The 20,862-nt window shown below is 37.5% G+C and overlaps 1 protein-coding gene and 1 long non-coding RNA gene across 4 annotated transcripts; both read right to left on the bottom strand.

Moving 5' to 3' along the window:
* Nucleotides 1-8,230: 8,230 nt before the first annotated feature.
* On the bottom strand, nucleotides 8,231-12,282 carry LOC104088954 (uncharacterized). 3 transcript variants are annotated; one of them, XR_011410159.1, is made up of 4 exons: nucleotides 12,148-12,282; nucleotides 10,078-10,299; nucleotides 8,792-9,989; nucleotides 8,231-8,575 (listed from the first exon to the last, which is right to left on the bottom strand). It is a non-coding gene; the product is annotated as an uncharacterized lncRNA (long non-coding RNA). The 3 variants fall into 3 exon arrangements; XR_011410160.1 differs by having other exon boundaries at nucleotides 8,231-9,095; nucleotides 9,852-9,989; XR_011410158.1 differs by having other exon boundaries at nucleotides 8,231-9,989.
* A 1,919-nt stretch (nucleotides 12,283-14,201) lies between these two features.
* On the bottom strand, nucleotides 14,202-17,277 carry LOC138896798 (uncharacterized). The gene is made up of 5 exons (XM_070182127.1): nucleotides 16,898-17,277; nucleotides 16,645-16,786; nucleotides 16,052-16,123; nucleotides 14,380-14,442; nucleotides 14,202-14,261 (listed from the first exon to the last, which is right to left on the bottom strand). The coding sequence occupies exons 1-5, from the start codon at nucleotides 17,275-17,277 to the stop codon at nucleotides 14,202-14,204; spliced, it is 717 nt and encodes a 238-aa protein (XP_070038228.1).
* Between the last annotated feature and the right edge of the window lie 3,585 nt (nucleotides 17,278-20,862).

The raw sequence follows: 20,862 nt of genomic DNA, 5'->3' as shown, positions 1-20,862 counted from the left end.
TCGACCCTGAGCTCGATCTGGGCTTCGGTCGTGGCCCTCGACCCTGAGCTCGATCTGGGCAGAAGCAATTTCCAACAGAAGGAAATTGCAACAGTTGTTCTAGTTCAATTTTGATCTGTTAACCATCCGAAACTCACCCGAGGCCCTCGGGACCTCAACCAAATATACCAACAAGTCCTAAAACATCATAAGAACTTAGTCGAATCCTCAATTCACCTCAAACAATGCTAAAACCATGAATTACACCCCAATTCAAGCCTAATGAACTTTGAAATTTCTAATTTCTACAAACAACTCCGGAACCTATCAAATTACGTCCGATTGACCTCAAATTTTGCACACAAGTCCCAACTGACATAACAGAGGTATTCCAATTTTCAGAATCGGATTCCGACCCCCGATATCAAAAAGTCAACCCCCCGGTCAAACTTCTCAAAAATTAGACTTTCGGCATTTCAAGCCTAATTCCTCTACGGACCTCCAAATAATATTCCGGACACGCTCCTAAGCCCAAAATCACCATACGGAGCTATTGGAATTATCAGAATTCGAATCCGAGATCGAATGCTAAATAGTCAAATTTTGGTCAACTCTCCCAATTTAAAGCTTCAACAATGAAATTCCTTCTTCCAATTCGATTCTGAAATACCTGCGACCCGAAACCAACGATTCACACAAGTCAAAGTACATCATACGGAGCTACTCATGCCCTCAAATAACCGAGCGAAGTGCAAATGTTCAAAATGACCGGTCGGGTCATTACAACATAATGTACAAAACTATGAAATTATAGCCACACATCAATACCCCACACTTAAACATTGCTCGTCTTCGAGCAATCAAACTACACTTATAGACACGATATTTTTAAGCAATTCTCCTAACTCATTACACCAAGAATTGTTTTTTAAAAATAGTTTAAGCACACAAGTGTGACATCCTCGCCTCAAGATTCGACTCACAAATACCATGCCTTATTCACAATTCACTTACCTACTCTAAACATGGATGTCAACAACATTACCTTTTCTTTATGAATCATGTGCCCTCACTCAATCAAAGAGCTTAGTTCCACACACAATGAATTTTAAGAACATAGGAACTCAAGATAGACAAAATTCACTCGCTCTTAGAAATAACATTCATATGCCACAAATGATGCACCATAGGCTTGCCCGTAGTGTAATACTCTACTAATTGAGTTCATCTAGTCTAAGATCAAGTAGGACTTTCATTGGTTGTAATGTAGGCTGCAGGTTGGATAGGATACATTTGGATATGAGTGACTACACCTCCCTTAAGCACTTCAATACATATACTTTGACACACATCCCATACTTATACCAAACCAAACATTCCACCTTCACTTCAATTTATATTACCCCATATTTCTTTAAGCATAATTATATTAAGAGTCGCCACTTATCAAAGAATATTCTTTTTCCTAGCAATACAACTATTTCTTTTCTTTCTTTCTTTCTTTTTCAATCCAAGAGGCTCTTACGTTTTCAAAATAGTGCACCTTTCTCCTTATTTCCTTAGTTCCACTCAAAAACCAAGCCAACCACTCCACACTTTAACTTTTACAAAGTTCATAATAATTCAAGTGCTCATTAGAGGTGAAAAAGTTCAAATAGATGGTTAATTCAAACAATTGGGTAAGGCTTGTAGTGTGGTTGCCAAAGAAACAGGATTACAGGCTCAAAGGGGTTAACTACGTCACATAACTTTTAGGTGGGTAAACTATATATATCTGGCTTAACAAAGAAATGCCTATATCACTTCTCAGACTGAACAAGACTACTATTTCGCTTTGCGCACACACACAGGGCAAGTTCTAGACATCAAATACAATGCACAGAATACATACAAAACTCACACACACATGGCACATTACTCACTCGGGATTGGTTTCATCGTGATACTCTAGTCAAAGCAGTTAAGAAAAATTAAGAATCTACGATTTCAGGTACTTATGCGAGAGTCAAAAATCGAGCCTAAGCGTCACAACCATAGTACTAACTATTCTCAAGGCATAACAAACCTAAGATATATCGCTGCAATTCAATTCATTGCACACTAGCTCCTACTCCTAAAAAAATAAAACTAACTACACCCGGTTCAAACAAAACTCTAGGAAAAGAACCGTGGCATAAAGAAAAACCAAGGAGGAATTACTACACTACCTACAAAGAAAATCTTTTTTTTTATTTTTTATTTTTAGAATTAAATCCCTCAATAAAATTGTCTAATAGATCCATCGTCGGGAAAAGTCCAATCTTTTTTATTTTTGTTTTCTAAAAAGAAAATATTCAATTACACTAACACAACTAAAATAGCATAGAAAGTCACCTAGACAATCTCCTCACCCCACACTTAAAATTGTGCATTGTCCCCAATGCACACCATAAGTAATAAAAGGGTAAGAGAAACTCCCTGGTAGGCCAAAGGCCGAAGCACCAGCAGCTCATGGGGTACTTAGACTTCTCCCAGGCTTGATCCTTCGTGCGGGTACCTCACGCTTAGTTCCAACCATCTGGTTTACTGTTGCATCCTTCCAATGGCTTGCTTTCCATGCTCCTAGAAAATCAAAAATTGATACTACAATAATAAAAAAAATAAAAGAAATCAGTAAAGCTGGGTTGCCTCCCAACAAGCACTTGATTTAACATCGCAGTACGATGCGAATCACTTTCCGCCTCCACTTTGAACTTATGAATTAGACCCCAAGTTTTGATTCTTCTTTATGATCATGCTCTTGGGGTGGTGGAACGAATCTGACTGGCCCAATAAAATAATGTAGTATTCTATACTTCTTGGCCTTTAGATGAGATGTCTATTTTCGACTTTCTGGCAAGAAGAATTTCAGAATGTAAGCACCTTGTTCCTCATTCCTTGACTCCTCGAGTGGCTCGGATGACTCTATTTCTATATCATCATCCAAACACAATGTGGAAAAATGCTTGGAGTGTGGACCAATGCACTCAACTACATGAACATTGGGATTGTCTACATCCTCAACACTAATGACACTAGAGTCAACTAAATATGTATCATCAATGTCCTTGCTTGGCTCTAGTATCTTTTCTACAACATCGGCATCCTCAAATTCTAGTTTGATTGATTGTTGGTGTTCTACTATGGACCCCTCTATTGGTACCTCAATTTCTGCATCTAATTCACGCTCTTCTTGGATACTATTCACAATATTGGCTTGTTGAGCATTAAGATCTTCAACCAGTTGACTCACTTGAACTTTCAAGTTGTGAATAGTTTCCTCTTGCCTTTCTATCTGCAGCTGTCTTTTACTATTTTGTTCCACAAGGCACTTTAACATATCATATTTTTCCACAAAGTACTTTTGCATATCCTTGATCTCTTTCAGGTCATCATCCCTGGTTCTTTGTTCCTATTAACTTCACAAGAAAAAGAAGAACCATCAAAGTAAGGGGTTGGGGAAACATAAGAAATATAAGCACAACCATGAAAGTGACCATCTTGACCACCACACATATCACACACATTCCATACATAAGATTGAGTTGGTGCACATAACTCGCTCTCGGAAATATTATGATAATTTTGCCAAGAGTGGTTTCCTCCACTATATGCATAAGGAGGATCAAAAGTAGAATTACCAACATCAAAACTCACATAATTCCAAGACGCCATATTTTTAAAATTAACAAGTAAAACAAAAATAAAAAAATCAAATACAAGAAAGCAAAAATAAAAGTTCAAACTTGCAACCTAGCTATATATACACCTACAGCTAAACCGTTAGCTCCCCGGCAACGGCGCCAAAATTTGAGTTCGCCCAACTATGCCTTATAAAAAGAACTAAGCGGTTGTTACAAATATAATCCGGTTTACAAGTCCGGAGTCGAATCCCACAGAGAACTAAGGCTTAACTACAACTGTTCAATATTGCAAAGAAACACACGTTCGAATAATTTTCTGGTTATAAAGATTTTATTTTTATTTCTACTAGTTAATTAGCAAATATTATAAAACAGTAAAATTATCAACTAACATGGATGAAATTCTAGACAAGACTAAGGAGGTCTAGAGTTATGATTTTCCCAATTGTCGGAATCCTTTTCGCTATGTTTCCTATAAATTTGCCTAAGTCTTCTCTACCGATCATGGGTACTCTAACTGTCGTAACTCTCTCCCGAGTAATTATCACAATTTACTAGACATATTCTCCCGAATTACGCTAGCTGGCATTAAGTACAACTCACTCAGATCACACCAAGGTTTCGTTATCCTTAATCCCACCTTTAAACCTTCGTATTGATCCCCCATATAGGAGTGATGTTGTTCAGAAACTACCTAAATATGCACTCTCTCCCGAGTAATACATACTAAATAGGCACAGCTAATTGAGGGCCATTCAATCAACTACAAGAATAATATAGTTGAACAAATAGAGAAAATACTACGGCAAATCTATATTAACGTAACAAGAAAATCATCCTCCAATAGGTTCCATCAAAACCCTAGATAATAAATTAGCTACTCATACTCATAGTAACAATATCCCAAATATTTTGCATAATTAAAATATAGAGTAAAGATGAAAAGATGTAGAAATCGATGATTCTAACTCCCAATAGGTGATTCCACCAACTCTTCTTGCCTCTGGCTGCCCAAAGTCCCTCCAAGTGGTGTTTTTAGGTCTATTTATATGTGTATAAGAAACCCTAAACGTGAAGGTCAAGTCCTAGTCAAATCCGGAAACGAATTAAGTCTTCAAAACTCGGATTGGACCTGGCCTCAGGCCTGGCGTCGCCAGCCTAACGCCTGGATTTTGGCTGGCCTCGCCAGGCTAAAGCCTGGTTCAGCCTGGCCTTTGGCTGGCCTCGCCAGGTCTCTCTTTTTCACTGTTCTCGAGCACACTTTCAACGTTTAAGTATCCCTTTTGCTCTACTTTCATCTCCAATTCATCTACACATAAAATAGATTCCATTATGCGCAAATAAAGTATAATTTATCATTAAAGCATGTAAAATGCAAGGCACATAATGTACAAAACTATGGAATTATAGCCACACATCACGACTCTTAAGAAGATGCTTAATACTTTGAAGGAGTATTTGTCTAAAATACCCCTTATCTCTTCTAAACGTCTTATGTAACTAACACTCCAGTAATCGGAATAATAAGGGTAAATTTGGAGAATTAATAATAAATAATATAAATGATTTTTTGCTTTTTTAATATCTCAAAAAATTTGAAATAAAATCAATTTGCCAAAAGGTCAAATATGTGTGACCGGAGGATTTCGGGTTCGAGCTATGAAAATGAAAAAAATTTCAGATAGGTAGCACTTCCTCCTATAATAGGCCTTATACGACATAAAATCAAATTAGTCGAGCTCTAAAACAGACACCGGATACCAACCAACGAATGAGAATATAAAGAGGAGGTATAACTTTCTTTAAAGATATAGATTTTTTTTGGTAAGAGGGGAAATCCGCAGCCGTTACAACCTCTGCCACAGCCTCTACCCTTCGGGTGAGCACTTTGTGATGAGCACTGGGTAAACCTCCCTCTGTGTAATAGCGTGCAAACTACACAGAGGATGTAAACCGCACTAGGCAAGCCCTGTGCGACAAGCTCAACCCCAGAAGGCATTGAGGGGGGAATCGATCTCAGATCATCCGTATGGATAACCGCCCTCCAAACCAACTGGGTAACCCCGATAGATTACTCGAACTAAATGCTAATTCCCTACATCTTTTAACTATTTGAATGACTGTATAAGTGACAAAATGATACTGTTAGGTCGAGGGAGTGAAGAGAAAGGAACCATTTTTGAAAGGAATAAATATTCCACCGTACGCTTTTTGTAGAAAAGGAACAAAAGCAAAAGTCTATGCTTTTTTCCCAATCGGAGTGCAAGTAATGTTCACTCAATCACTTGTCACTAGCTACTCTATAAAGTACCATCAATTTACTATTTTCATGTTTTGTATAGTGAATGAGCCATCGCTATAGTTTTGTCCACATTGTGTCTTTGAAAATGGTTTCCTTTTATTCTTTTTTTTTAGATTTTCATCTGGTATCGGTATATGTATTAAAGCCCGATTAAATCTAAAACAACCCAAAAGTTTCATATTTGGGAGTGAAGGAGAGGCCCCTGGAGGGGGCGGGGAAGCATTGTCTAATAAAGACAACTCCATATCCGGAACTCAAATAGGAAACCTCTGATTATGGTGAATTAGTACTTACCATCCAACTTATTAACGCTTTTCTTTAGCCGAAAGTCTATTGGAAGCAATTTCTATCTTATGTAGAAGTCTATGTACACCGCATCTTCTCTGAATGTCACTTGTAAAATCATACTAGATATATTGTTATTATTGTTGTTGAGTACTCCATTCGTTCTCTCATTCAGTCATTATCATAATGGAGCATGGACGAAGCAAAAACACAATAATGTCAAACCCCTCACGCGGGCAAACCAGTACTATTAATTGCAGGTATTGTTATGTCCCTGCTCTTGTATTTTCAAACCGGTATTGAAAACGGTTTTTTGACTCGAGTATCTTTCGGGAGATAACTTTTTTATCTCACATAACATAAAGTTTGCATACACACTAACATTCTCAAACTTCACGTGTGGAATCACACTGAATATATTATTATTATAATTGTAGGTAGGAATGTACAAATCGAACCGAAAAATTGCATCAAACCGAAAAGTCAAACCAAACCGATTAAAAAATCCGACTTAGTTTGTTATTGAGAAAAAAATATGAACCAATCCGACATATAAATATATAATTTTTATATATACATTTAAGATTTTATATAGAATTTTCTTTAAAAAATATCTAGAAATATTTGGGATTCTCTTGGGGGATATAAATTTTAATAGAATATGAAGTGTTTCATATTTATTGACCTTAAATAATAGGTTGTATGATCACTTTCTTATCAAGTGTTACTGAAATGCGTTTATCTCTTTGTTCTTCCATATTCATATCATATGTTAAAATCTATTAAATTCTTATATCTTTTTCGAATGTGAAGTGATTATTAATATTTAGGTATCATATTGATTTTTATGTTTAATTACTACATTCGGTTAACCTGAAAGTATACATCAACAAAAAATTATTGTGAGACGACTAAAAAAATAACCATTATGTGTTACTAATAGAATTCTCCCATAAGAATATTTTAATCGATAATATGTTTGTCAATTTTTTATATTTTTACTAAATATATATTTACTTATCAAATATCTAACAAAGTAAGATTGAAATAATATTTAAGTAATAAAAAATTCAAAAAAACCCGACACCGAACCAATCCAAACCGATATAGTTGGTTTGGTTTGGTTTTGATAAAAATCGAACTAACCCGGTCTATGTACACCCCTAATTGCAGGTATTGTTGCTATGGTAGCAAAAATTTACTATTTACACTAAAGTAATAAATGTAATTCGTACATATATTTATTAATTATTTAATTATGGTTGAGTAATATGTATCTTCACTTTAATTTTAGATCAGTAAGGTTAAATTCCTTAATTTGATATAAACACTTGTGCAGATAATTATATACCGTCTATCCGGCATGCCTTTCCGTATAATTTGAGGTGATTAGAAAGAAAGAGAAATGCATAATTTTAGCACTCACAAAAATAACAGCAAACAAAATATATATATTTGTACATACACATATAATATACATATTTTAGACACTTTTTGAATAACAAATGTAATTAGTTTCGGTCTACTAGCCATTTTGATGGATTCCTTCCTTCATATATACCTTCACTAATAGATAGATAGATAAAAATGAAAATGGTCGTATCGGAGCGTGGCAGGTGGAAATAGTTGCGGATGCGGATTAAGGTTCAATCCACACCGCAACCGCCCTGTCCCATTGCCATATCTACTTGTGAAAATCATGGACAAACTCGAAGCTCAAAGACTGTGAGTTGATTTCAGTTCTTTTCTTGATTTTCAGACTTGATCATTACATATTTGATTAAGCATGAGACCCCCTGAAAATAAATCCTATCTCAAGAATCTTGAAAACAGGTAACCAAAGTATACAGGTTAGAACTAACCATGTGTAAAGTTTTAAAATGTTACTAGTACTCTTGCACCACAATTTTACAGTCCAATAGTTTTTTGAATAAAAGTTTCTTCAACCACTAGTCAAGGCAAAGCTATAATATTAGGTATCGGTTCAGACGAATCCAGTAGCTTTTGTTTAAACCCTGTATTTGTATTACGAAATTCACTAAATATGTATAAATATTTAATCGCAAACTTAATAGTAACTAAATGAATAATGGGTTAGGTGGCAACGACAGAACTCATAGACTTCAAATCATGACTATGTTTTTGCCACTAATTTTGTCTTGTCATTGCTCTCCCCATCTCCTCTTCCCAATATCTACACTACCTATTCTTAGTTGATTTCTTGGTGCTGCAGCTATGAGGAAGGGCGTCGACACACCGACAAATGTCCAGTTCCGAGCTTCACCTCTATTTTCTTCTTGTGATTTCTTTTCCCAAAAATTCTTCTGATATTACAATCTTGCAGTACCTGCAGAAAGTAGATAAGATTCTGATAGAAAACCACTCTCAATTCTCAAGCCAAAGACTTACTACTTACTAAGGAAAATTAACTAATTAAATGATATAAAATCGACTTATCATATAATACTAGTTTAAGATGACAACAATACGAGGCAATTTCCACTGCTTTTGAAAGAGAACAAATGAAAGAACAATCAAAAACAGAAGCAAAGTGCTTACTTACCATCTTCCTTTAGGTATAAGTACTGCCCAATTCTTTTGAATAACTTCTGTTGAGTTTCTTCCGGTTCTTCTAACTTTGCCAGCATTATGATGACAACAACAACAACCCAGTATAATCCCACTAGTGGGATCTGGGGAGGGTAGTGTCTACGCAGACCTTACCCCTACCCTGGGGTAGAGGGGCTGTTTCCGATAGACCCCGGCTCCCTCCCTCCAAGAATTCCCACCTTGCTCTTGGGGTGACTCGAACTCACAACCTCTTGGTTGGAAGTGGAGGGTGTTCACCACTAGAGTAACCTCTTTGCCTGCATTATGAAGTTACTATATATTGAAAAAAATAAGAAAACCATAACTGATTTTTCGTGCTGGCTGAAACATTTCACATAATTCGTAACATAATCACTTGAAGTTCATAATAAAGCAGTGTTATCAAAGGCAAAAAGCACAAAAAAACTCTAAGGTCCATTGGGGCTTTAAGCGCAAATAATGTGTGGGCTTTAGTGAAAAAAAGCGCAACTGGAGAAAAAGTAAAAATATGTATATGTAGTCCAAGACTAATAATTATAAGCATGGATAACAAATATATGGACAAAGAAATTAGAAAAAAATTATGATAAAGTAAAATACCAATTGTTTAATGTTGCCTTTTCAGGATTACATTAATTGGTAAGGAAAAGTATGTCTCAGAGCCTTGATGCAATACTAAAGTGCCCACAAAACGAGGTGAAGAGCTCAACATATTTTGAGCCTCGCTTCAGGGATTAAGCGCGCCTTTGATAACACTGTAATAAAGAAGTACGGAACATAAAATATACTCCCTTCATCCCGCTTTATGTGAAGAAGTTCGGAATACGAGCATCAAAGCACCAACTTCCAATATGAATTCGGACATAAATATTTCAAGTTTTTTAAAATAAAATTGACATATGCAGGAACTAAGTAAAAGGACTAAGCAGCATAGTTAACAATTCAAACTGCTAAAAGAAATGAACTTGTTTGACTCCCTAGAAAATTATAGTATTACATAAAATGGGACAAAGAAAGAAAAAAAGGTAAATCACCTCATACAATTGTTTCCATTTGAATGTTACATTCCTTAGCTTCATGTCTTGGACAACCTGATTTGTGCTTTTTTCACCAAACTGAATCTTGTAAAATCTCTTTCAGAGTTTATCAGTTACAGGACTAAGATCTCTTCCCTGAATTAAGCCAGATGTTGAGCACTGAATCAAACATGATGTATAATGTTGAAAAAAGAGGAAGAAGCTAAGCAGTTTAGTTTCTTACTTGTGTTAAATTCTCTACATGAATCAACTGCTCAAGAGAACAGTGAGGCAAAATACGCTGAAGAAGATGAAACTCTGTTTCACCAACATCTCCAAGAAATCTAACATTATCTGTTGCCTTCTGAACACATAAATCTACTAAAGAAGGAGCCATATGCATCATTGTCATACATCTTTGGTGTTGGATTACGTGCTTGATCCGGTCGATTTAACTGTCTTAGACCTTGGTAAATTAAGCTGATCAGCTAAAGAAAAGAAATGTAAAATCTAAATCGTAAAAATAGTACAAAAGATAACAATACATCCCCAGTGTAAATATTCTATGACACTTCCCTTAGGAACTTAAACAGCGGAAAGATACAACTGTAGCATAACCTTTAGGCTTTAAGTACTGAACAACTTTTACTATTTCTTCAATATCAAGTTTCTTGTCACTATTATTAATTACTTTTACATATTACAAGTCATGATTTGTATTAATTTGTGTATCATTTACACATTAATTTCAAAATAATTAAGAAATTATGTGTCACGACCCAATCTAAGGATGTGACTGACCTTAGGGAATAGGGTCCCCGAGTAAGCTAGTTACCAGAAATTTCATTTTTTAAAAGATGGACAAACTTTCCTTATTTCTAGGAATATAGAAATTTTCCAGTCTCAGCTAAATCATATAACACAACAAGCACCAATTAAAACAAGTCACAACTACTACTAATAACCATATGTTTGTAACACAATAATACAGAAAGTTTAAGGCATACCTATACATCTTATGATAATCAAAACATTCATGCAATGAACAAATGGAGTAACTTTAAGAGTTTAAAGAAAATATGATAACAAATGAGTAACGCTCTTCGCCCAGACGAACTAATGCAGGGATCACCTGTACTGAAATTTGAGGAACCAAAATTAGGGAGGTTCTCGTTGGTGTCAGGATTCCAGGGATTAAGAGGATACCAGGGATTCCAGTTCCATATCAATTCATATCATGAAATAAACTTCAGTAAAATGCTTGCAACGGTAGATACATTTCAAGTAACGATAAGTAATTTCACGTTACGTGAAAAATCCGTATCTAGTAACAATAAATATCTCAAGAAACGGTTTATTAAATAACATCAATATAGTTCAAAACTATTTCTAAATAATATAATGCAAAGAACTTTTTCCATATGCAATATTTCAAACCATATAGCAAGGGGTTAAGCTAGTCAAATCCAAGTCAATGCAATGAAAGCATAAATCATGTCAGTAGTAGAAATACAAATCATGGTAAGGTTTCATTCACTTCACTCGTGATGAAATAGCTAAGTTGTCACCACGAACAATGTGTTCCACTTCCTCAACTATCTTATATCATCACAAAACTAATCTATGTATCAACTTCATGAACTACCAACATAATCAGTTCAATTCTGTCAAATTTAGTTAGTTCCTATGTGTCCGTTGCTCGAGATAGGACATTCCCCATTCATCAATTTAGGGCTACTCATTTCTTAGGTATTACAATCTCGTCATTATTTACTAATACTAAGTCTCTCCTATCTCACAATTCCCATGAATCCTCCCAATTCAAGTAACCCTAGTTTACAAATCCTTCAATTCTAAATCCTACTTGCTAGTGTTACCTTCCACCAACACAGGTACTAAGTGTTAGGTGCTCACACTAAGTAATTCTGTTCACCAAGGTTTAGACAAATAGAAAGAAATCACTTAGAGTTTTTGCCTCAACTCGCTTCATTGACCACTATGCTATAAGTACCCCTTGGGTGCAATCCTGAAGTTTTTTACTAATGACCAAAAATAGTTTTAGAAACTCAGGTATAATGTGTCCTCCCCTCTACTCTTTTTCAGGTAAACACCAGGCTTAGTTGGCATTGCGCATGGCTCAAACATGTGATCTAAGTCACAAGACCCTCAAACATTGCTACATTCTAAACCCTAACTTTCTCAATTCAGTCTATATCTTGGTTGAATTTTCACTATATCCAGGTCCCAATTAAAACAATTTAATTCAAACTACCAATAATACTAACATTAAATTGAAATAAGAAGGCATTAGTACCTTATATTTTTCCTCCTCTCTCCTTCTCTCAATATAAATTCTTATTTTGATAGCTTCGCAGAAACGTCGGGCTTTTTTTCTTCTTCAGAAGCTTCGTTTAGAAATCCCTTATATAAATTCTTATATGTTGTTCTATTCGTGACATAGGCCGCTGTGTTAAAATTCTTTTGGATATAATCAATGTCCATTTTATTAATTAGTGGGCTTTCATCCCGCTCTGTTTTTTATGGGAAAGTTACACATTTAGATTTAGTTGTGGGCAAAAAATATTTATATTTGTTAATTAATATATATAAATTGTATACTAGTTATGCATATATTATCTAATGACTAACATGTCTTTTATTAATTAGAGATTACAATCAGTGGCTGTTTGATTTCCTTTTTACTCTCTTTGTTCTATTTTATGTGGCTATTTATATTTCTTTATTAATCCGTTCAAAAAGAATCATTTCTTTATTACAGAAAATAGACAACTTTATTTCTTTATTACAGAAATAAAGTTTATTTCTTTATTACAGAAAATAGACAACTTTCTGTAACGACTTAACCGGTCATTTTTTCTTCTAGAATCATTCCCCTAAATAAGATTCCTCGAATGTGCTTTTACTGTTTTAGGACTTGCGGGGATGGTTAGTTCAGAAATTGGAAAGGTTCGAGTTGAAATCGGAACATTTGGTTCCTTAGTTTGGCTTTAAAAGGCCAAGTTTAACTTCGGTCAACGTTTTGAGTAAACGACCTCGGAATTGTAATTTGACGGTTCCAATAGGTTCGTATGATAATTTTGGACTTGGGCGTATGTTCAGGTCGGGTTTTGGACAACCCGGGAACGTTTCGGCGCTTAACAGTGAAAGTTGACTATTTAAAGGTTTTAAGGTTATTTAAATTTGGTTTGGAGTATGTTTTGGAGTAATCGAGGTCCGTTTGGAATTCCGAGCCTGGGAATAGTTCCGTATGGTAATTTAAGACTTGCACGCAAAATTGGGTGTTATTCTGAGTAGTCTAAGTATGATTCGGAGAGTTCAGGGCAATTTGGAAACTTGAAGTTCATATTTTGATTCAATTCGATTTTGGGGTGCGATTCTTGGTTTCGTTATTGATTTACGCATTACGAGAGTTCGAGCAGGTCTGTATTATGTTTATAAACTTGTTGGTGTATTTAGACGGGGTCGCAAGTGGCTCGGGTGAGTTTTGAAACACCCGGAGCTAAGTTGAAAAAAACAGAAATTCCAGTTCTGGTTTCCTTCTTCGCGAACGCGGAAGGACTCTCGCATTCAGGATGAAGGAATTTGGGATCTGGGCAATTGCCCTTCGCGTTCGCGTGAAGGACGTCACGTTCGCGAAGCTTGGGATCCTAGGCCTACGCGTATTTCACCCTTCGCGTTCGCGAAGGAGTCCACATGTTCGCGAAGGGTAGGCCAGGCAAGCCTTTGCGTTCGCGAGACCTCTGTCGCGTTCGCAAAGAGTATTTTAGGGCTGGTAAAATTTTGCCTTCGCGAACGCGAGGCACTTACCGCGTTCGCGAAGAAGTTGTCAGCAAAGCTAGGCAGAATGTCTTAAACACGGGGCTTAGCCATTTTTGTGCCAATTTTCTCCATTCTTGGGCTATTTTGGAGCTTCTTGAGATGGGTGTTCACCTAGCAACTTAGAGGTAAGTTAATTCTACCTATTGTGAGTTAAATACATAGATTATGAGTAGATTATAACATGTAAATTGTGTAAATCAAGGGTTTAGATAAAAAACTTAGATTTTGATAAAAATGAGATTTTAACCACGAAAATGGTTATGGAATGTGATGAAAATTGTATGTTTGAGTTCTTAAGGTTATGGGTGACGATTTCCTATGAAAATTTTCGGAATCCAGTGTCACGTCTCAAACTAGCCCCTAGATGTGACTGGCACCCAACTAACACCACCTGCCAAGCGAACCCATTTCTCTAACATTTAACCATTTACACAAATACTGAGAGAAACAAATACATGCCTAATAGCATTATTAATGATTTAGGAGGAAATGATTATCGCCCAATACCTTAGTTAATCAATAGAAAAATCAACAATCACTCAAATAATAAAACTCTACCACAAATCCCACACTAAGACCATGAAGCATCTAACAGAGTAACATGAGTTTTATTGACGGGTATGCAAACCCCAAAGAAAAAGGAAATAACTAACACAAACTAAGTAAGTCTGAAAAGAAAGCCTCCACGAACAATGCGATGGCTCACCTCAGCAATAGGATCCACTCGAACAAACTCATCAGCCACTAGCTCTATCTCCCGCAATGGTATCTGCATAGAGATACAGGTAAGGAGTGAGTTATACGTAATTATAACCCGGTAAGATCCTCGACCCGCCACTTTAAATACCTATGGAACAAGTGTTAGAAAATACAATCATACTACAACACGAATGATATAGTAAATATGATAATTATACAATAACTCAATATATGCGTATCAACAGACAACAACAACAACCCAGTAAAATCTTATTAATGGAGTCTGGGGAGGGTAGTGTGTACGCAGGCCTTACCCCTAACCCGAAGGAGTAGAGAGGTTGTTTTCGAAAGACCCTCGTCTCAAAAAACAAAAAGACAAAAGGAGACCATATTAGTATCACAACAACAATCATAGGAAATATAGGAACACTATGAAATCCAGAAGAAAGATGCAAAGCAAAGGGAGACAATATTAGTATCACCACAACAATCATAATAAAAATAAGAACACTATGAAATTTAAAAGAAAGATGCAAAGCAAAAGCGATAGCTAGTAAATAGGACATGCACTGAAAAGCAAAATAGTAAGGCAAAACATTGTCACTAGCTATCTTAGATAAAAACCCTACATGGCTAGTCCCACAATAGTACGAAGTAAGGCACGACTCAACTATCTCCTAACCTATAGCCTTAATACTCGACCTCCACATCTTCCTATCAAGTGTCATGTCCTCGGAAATCTGGAGCCTCGCCATATCCTGCCTGATCACCTCTCCCCAATACTTCTTAGGCCGCCCTCTACCTCTTCTTGTGCCCTCCATAACCAGCCGCTCACACCTCCGTACCGGAGCATCTGGGCTTCTCCTTTGAACATGTCCGAACCATCTAAGCCTCTCTTCCCGCATCTTTTCATCAATGGGAGCCACGTGCATCTTTTCCCGAATATCATCATTCCTAATCTTATCTATCATAGTGTGCCCGCACATCCACCGCAACATCCTTATTTCTGCTACTTTCATCTTCTGGTTATGTGAGTTTTTAACGGGCCAACACTCAGCCCCGTATCAACAGAGTTGTTAAGAATTAACCAACAAGGATACCCACTAAGGACTTATCATAATTGCAGTGAAATAAACATACCAACACACCTACGAGTTCACAACGTCACCACAATGCCTCAAATATGCAACAGAGCATACACAATGTTCACTGAAGCATACACAATGCCCCAAATATATCAAGAAGCATACACAATGGTCGGGTGATATACAAAGGCATACACAATGCCCCGACATCATGGCGCACAACCGTATCAAACTCAACATCATGGAGCACATTCGTATCAAACTCAACATCATGGCGCACATTCGTATCAAACACATCATGGCGCACAACCGTATCAAACTCAACATCATGGCGCACAGCCGTATTAAACTCAACAGCATGGCTCACAGCCGAATCAAACTATCAAACTCAACCTCATGGTGCACAGCTGTATCAACTATAAAACAACTTATAAAATAATATATTTTTTTCATAAAATTATATATTTGCGGCTAGTCTAAGACCACCGATTATGCCAAGTGCACGCTTGTCCCAACACATGGACCGGGTAGAGAAAATACATATTTAAAACGGGTTTTAGAAAATGAAGTATCAAAGCTTAAAGTCTCACTTACCTCGCTAACATGGAAGTTCTCCAACCTTGCAATGCCTAGAACACCAACCAAATGGCCTCCAATGGCCTCAATCTGTGAAAAGCTCACACAGTGATGGCTTTACTCGCCGCCGTTAATGGTCCTGAATGTTTCGCTTCTTCTTTTGCTCTGTTTCTTCTTTTTTCTTTTTTTTTATTACCCCTTATATTTCTTTTTTTTCTCTAATCTCTATGTTACTAAAATATAGAAGCAACAAAAGAATGGGCTTAGCCTACTCCTTATTTAATAATTAGCCAAAGTTAACTATATAAGCATGGTTCAAAAGTTAGCCACTAGCCATTTAATAGTACCATATCTCATATAGTAACAAAATTTCCTTCCACAACTTAATATTTGATCCCAATATTTACAAATTAAATTAGTTCTCCAATCTCCTAATTAATAAGTGTATAAAATATTTCGGACTATTACATTCTCCCCCATTTAAACAAGCGTTCGTCCTCGAACGAGTTAGAAAGCGTACCTGACGTCTCAAACAACTGGGGGTACTTGCTTTGCATGTCTGATTTGGACTCCCACATAACTTCCTCTATTGGATGGTTACGCCATAATACTTTCACTGAATCAACCTTTTTTGATCTCAATTGCCACACTTGCTGATCAAGAATAGCTATCGGACCTTCTTCATAAGTTAAGTTCTCATCAAGCTCCACATCCTCTGGTTGAATCTTATGACTATCTTCACGAACATATCGCCTAAGCATAGACACATTAAATACGGGATGGACCGCAGATAACCTCAGAGGCAAGGCAAGTTTATACGCCACCGAACCGATTCGATCTAAAATCACGTACAGACCAATATACCTCGGACTTAGCTTTCCTTTGCGCCCGAATCTCATGACTCCTTTCATAGAAGACACCTTCAAAAAGACTTTTTCTCCTTTCATGAACTCCAAATCACGAACTCTCTTATCTGCATAGGTTGTTTGTCTACTTTGAGCGGTCCGAAGTCGTTCTCGTATCAATGTAACTTTCTCCAAAGCTTGTTGAACCAAATTCGGATCCAATAGTTGGGCTTCACCATGTTCAAACCATCCAACTGGTGAACGACATTTACGACCATATAGAGCTTCAAACGGCGCCATTTGTATACTCGACCGATAGCTGTTATTATAAGCAAACTCTGCTAACGGCAACTGATCGTCCCAATGACCACCAAAATCAATTGCACAAGCTCTAAACATGTCCTCCAAGATCTAAATAACCCGCTCGGACTGTCCATCCATCTGTGGATGGAAAGATGTGCTCAACTCAACCTGAGAACCCAATGACTTCTAAAAATAATTCCAAAACTCAGTAGTAAATTGTGCACCCCGATCTGATATTATAGAAATAGGCACAGCATGAAGCCAAACTATATCACGGAGGTATATTTCTACTAGTTGTTCTGCAGTATGAGTAACTCGAACTGGTATGAAGTGTGCGAACTTTGTGAGTCTGTCCACGATCACCCATACTGAATCATATTTCTTAAAAGTACGTGGCAACCCAACTACAAAATCCATAGTAATCCTTTCCCACTTCCACTCTGGGATAATCAAATTCTGCATCATCACCTATTTTTTGGTGCTCATATTTCACCTGATGACAATTTAAGCAACTAGTCACATGTTTCAGAATATCATACTTCATACATTTCCACCAGTACAATTCACGCAAGTCTTGATACATTTTAGTAGCACCTGGATGGATAGAGTAGCGGGAGTTATGAGCCTCTTCGAGAATCAACTGCTTCACATCACCTACCACGGGGATACACAATCTACCATGTCGACGTAACACACCTTCACTTTCAATAGCAAATGAATTAACACCGCCATTTTTCACTCGATCTCGGATTTTAGCAAGATGGGAATCTTCAAATTGACGAGCCTTGACCTATCCAACCAAGGATGATTGTGCTACCAAACCCGCAAGTAATCTACCCGACAATGTATGATCAATACGCACTCCTCGATTGGCCAACGCCTGAATATCTATAACCATAAGTCGTTCTTCAGCAGTAAATCGGGCCAAGCTACCCATAGACTTTCTACTCAAGGCGTCTGCCACCACATTCGCCTTCCCGGGATGATATAAAATAGTAAGATCATAATCATTAAGTAATTCTAACCACTGTCTCTGCCTCAGATTCAGATCTCTTTGCTTGAGTATGTATTGCAGACTCTTGTGATCAGTGTAGATTTCACACGGCTCACCATAAAGATAGTGGCACCAGATCTTAAGTGCAAATACGATCGCAACTAATTCCAAGTCATGAGTTGGATAATTCTTTTCATGGTTCTTTAGCTGCCGAGAAGCATAAGTTACTACCTTGCCATTCTGCATCAGCACACAACCCAAACCGACTCGAGACGCATCACAATAAATAGTAAAACTCCTTACACTTGTAGGTAGTGTCAAAATCAGAGTTGTAGTCAACGCGGTCTTCAATTTCTGAAAACTTTCTTCACACTCATTTGACCACTGAAATGCTACACCTTTCTGAGTCAATCGAGTCAATGAAGTGGCTATCTTTGAGAAACCCTCAACAAACCTTCTATAATATCTGGCTAGGCCTAATAAGCTATGTATCTCTGTAGGAGTAGTGGGTCGAGGCCAATATCGAACTGCCTCTATCTTTTTTGGATCAACTTGAATCCCATCTCGTGACACCACATGTCCCAAAAAGGAAACTGTATCCAACCAAAATTCACACTTTGAGAACTTGGCATAAAGCTTTCGCTCCCTAAATGTCTATAGCACAACTCTCAAGTGTTGTTCATGTTCCGCCTCACTTCGAGAGTAGACCAAAATGTCATCAATAAATACAATCACAAAATGATCTAAGAATGGCCTATTATGAGGTCCATAAATGTTGCGGGGGTATTAGTAAGCCCGAAGGACATCATAAAAAATTCAAAAATGCCCGTTCCTGGTCCGAAACATTGTCTTGGCTATATCCTCGGTCTTAATTCTCAGCTGATGGTAACCCGATCTCAAGTCAATCTTTGAAAAATGAGTTGCACCCTGTAGCTAGTCAAATAGATCATCAATACGTGACAACGGATATTTATTCTTGATCGTCACCTTATTCAGCTGCATATAATCAATACATATTCTCATTGTGCCATCTTTCTTTTAAACAAATAACACAGGTGCACCCCAAGGCGACACACTGGGCCTGATCAACCCCTTATCAAGTAGCTCTTGAAGTTGAACCTTTAATTCTCTCAACTCCGCTAGAGCCATACGGTATGGAGGAATAGAGATAGGTTGAGTTCCTGGCACCAAATCAATACTGAACTCAATTTCTCTTGTCGGAGGCAGCCTGGGTAAATCTTCTGGAAATACATCAGCAAATTCTCGAACCAACCACTGGAACACTATCAATAGTAACATCCTTTAAGCGTGTATCATGAACAGTAGCAATAAAACCCAAACACCCATTATTAATCATTCGACGTGTTTTTACATGGGATATTATCTTTCCCTGAGTCAGAGGAGTTATGCCTTTCCACACTAAACATGGTTCTCCAGGAAAATCAAAACGTATAAGCTTGGAATGACAATCAACTGAAGCATAACATGACGCTAACCAATCCATACCCATAATTACATCAAAGTCGGACATAGGAAATATTAGTAGATCAACTATGGTGTCCCTCCCATGAATAAATATCACACAGTCTCTATAGACTCTATCCACAGATATAGTCTCCCCCACTGGGGTCACCACAATATAAGGCACATTAAGAGACTCAACTCCTCGCTCTAAGTATATGGAAAAATATGGAGATACATATGAATACGTAGAACCAGGACCAATAAGAGTGTAAGCCCCATAAGAACCGATAGTGATAATACCTGTGACTACTGCATTAGATGACTCGGCATCCTATCTGGCCATATCAAAGAATCTCGGTGATCCACCCGCTCCTTGAGCAGCCTGTGTACCCTGTCGACCTTGTCCACGAGCAACCTGTGGAGCGGCTCTAGCTGGCTGAGTCTGAGTTTGTGCACCTGTAAACATTCTCTGCGGATGTGGACTAGCATGGCTAGTAGCAGAATATCCTCTAGGACAATACTTAGCAATATGTACTTTTTGACCACAAGTAAAACAAGCCACATCTGTTCCAAAACAACGACCATCTGTTGCAAAACAAGCCCCTCGGATGTTCACTTGACTGATATGAGCCATTATCCTTCCTCTATATATGTTGTTGCCCCTATTTAGCTGGATAAGCACTCCTAGAAGACTGCACCACTGACTCTGACGGAGCAGGTCTGGACTGCCCATGATTAAAACTACTCTTGCCCTCAGATGGAGCTCCACTAAACCTGTCTGCGCTACGAGCCCTTTTGCTTTCTCGCTCGGTCATGTCCCTCTCTTGATAAGACTCATAACGGAGAGCAGTATCCACTACCTCTTTGTACAAACTACCTCGAACATCCCTAACCACAGGACCCCGATAAAGATGCTCAAGACCATCCACGAACCTCCTCACCTTCTCATTCTCATCTGCAACTAGAAAAGGTGCATAACTAGCTAAGTCAGTGAACTTAGCCTCATACTCCGTAACCGTCATACTGCCCTGGCGCAGTTGCTCGAACTGACGTCTCATGTCGTCTCGCTTGCTCAGTGGAACAAACCTATCCATAAACATATCTGAAAACGCTGACCAAGTAATAGGTGGCAACCCAGCTCGTCTACCTCTCTGAACTGAATTCCACCATGACTCTACAGATCATGAAAATAGAAAAGTGGAAAATTCCACCCCTCGAATCTC

Source organism: Nicotiana tomentosiformis, chromosome 8 (genome assembly GCF_000390325.3).
Source record: "Nicotiana tomentosiformis chromosome 8, ASM39032v3, whole genome shotgun sequence".
NCBI lineage: Eukaryota > Viridiplantae > Streptophyta > Magnoliopsida > Solanales > Solanaceae > Nicotiana > Nicotiana tomentosiformis.
This window is presented reverse-complemented; position numbering and strand designations above follow the sequence as displayed.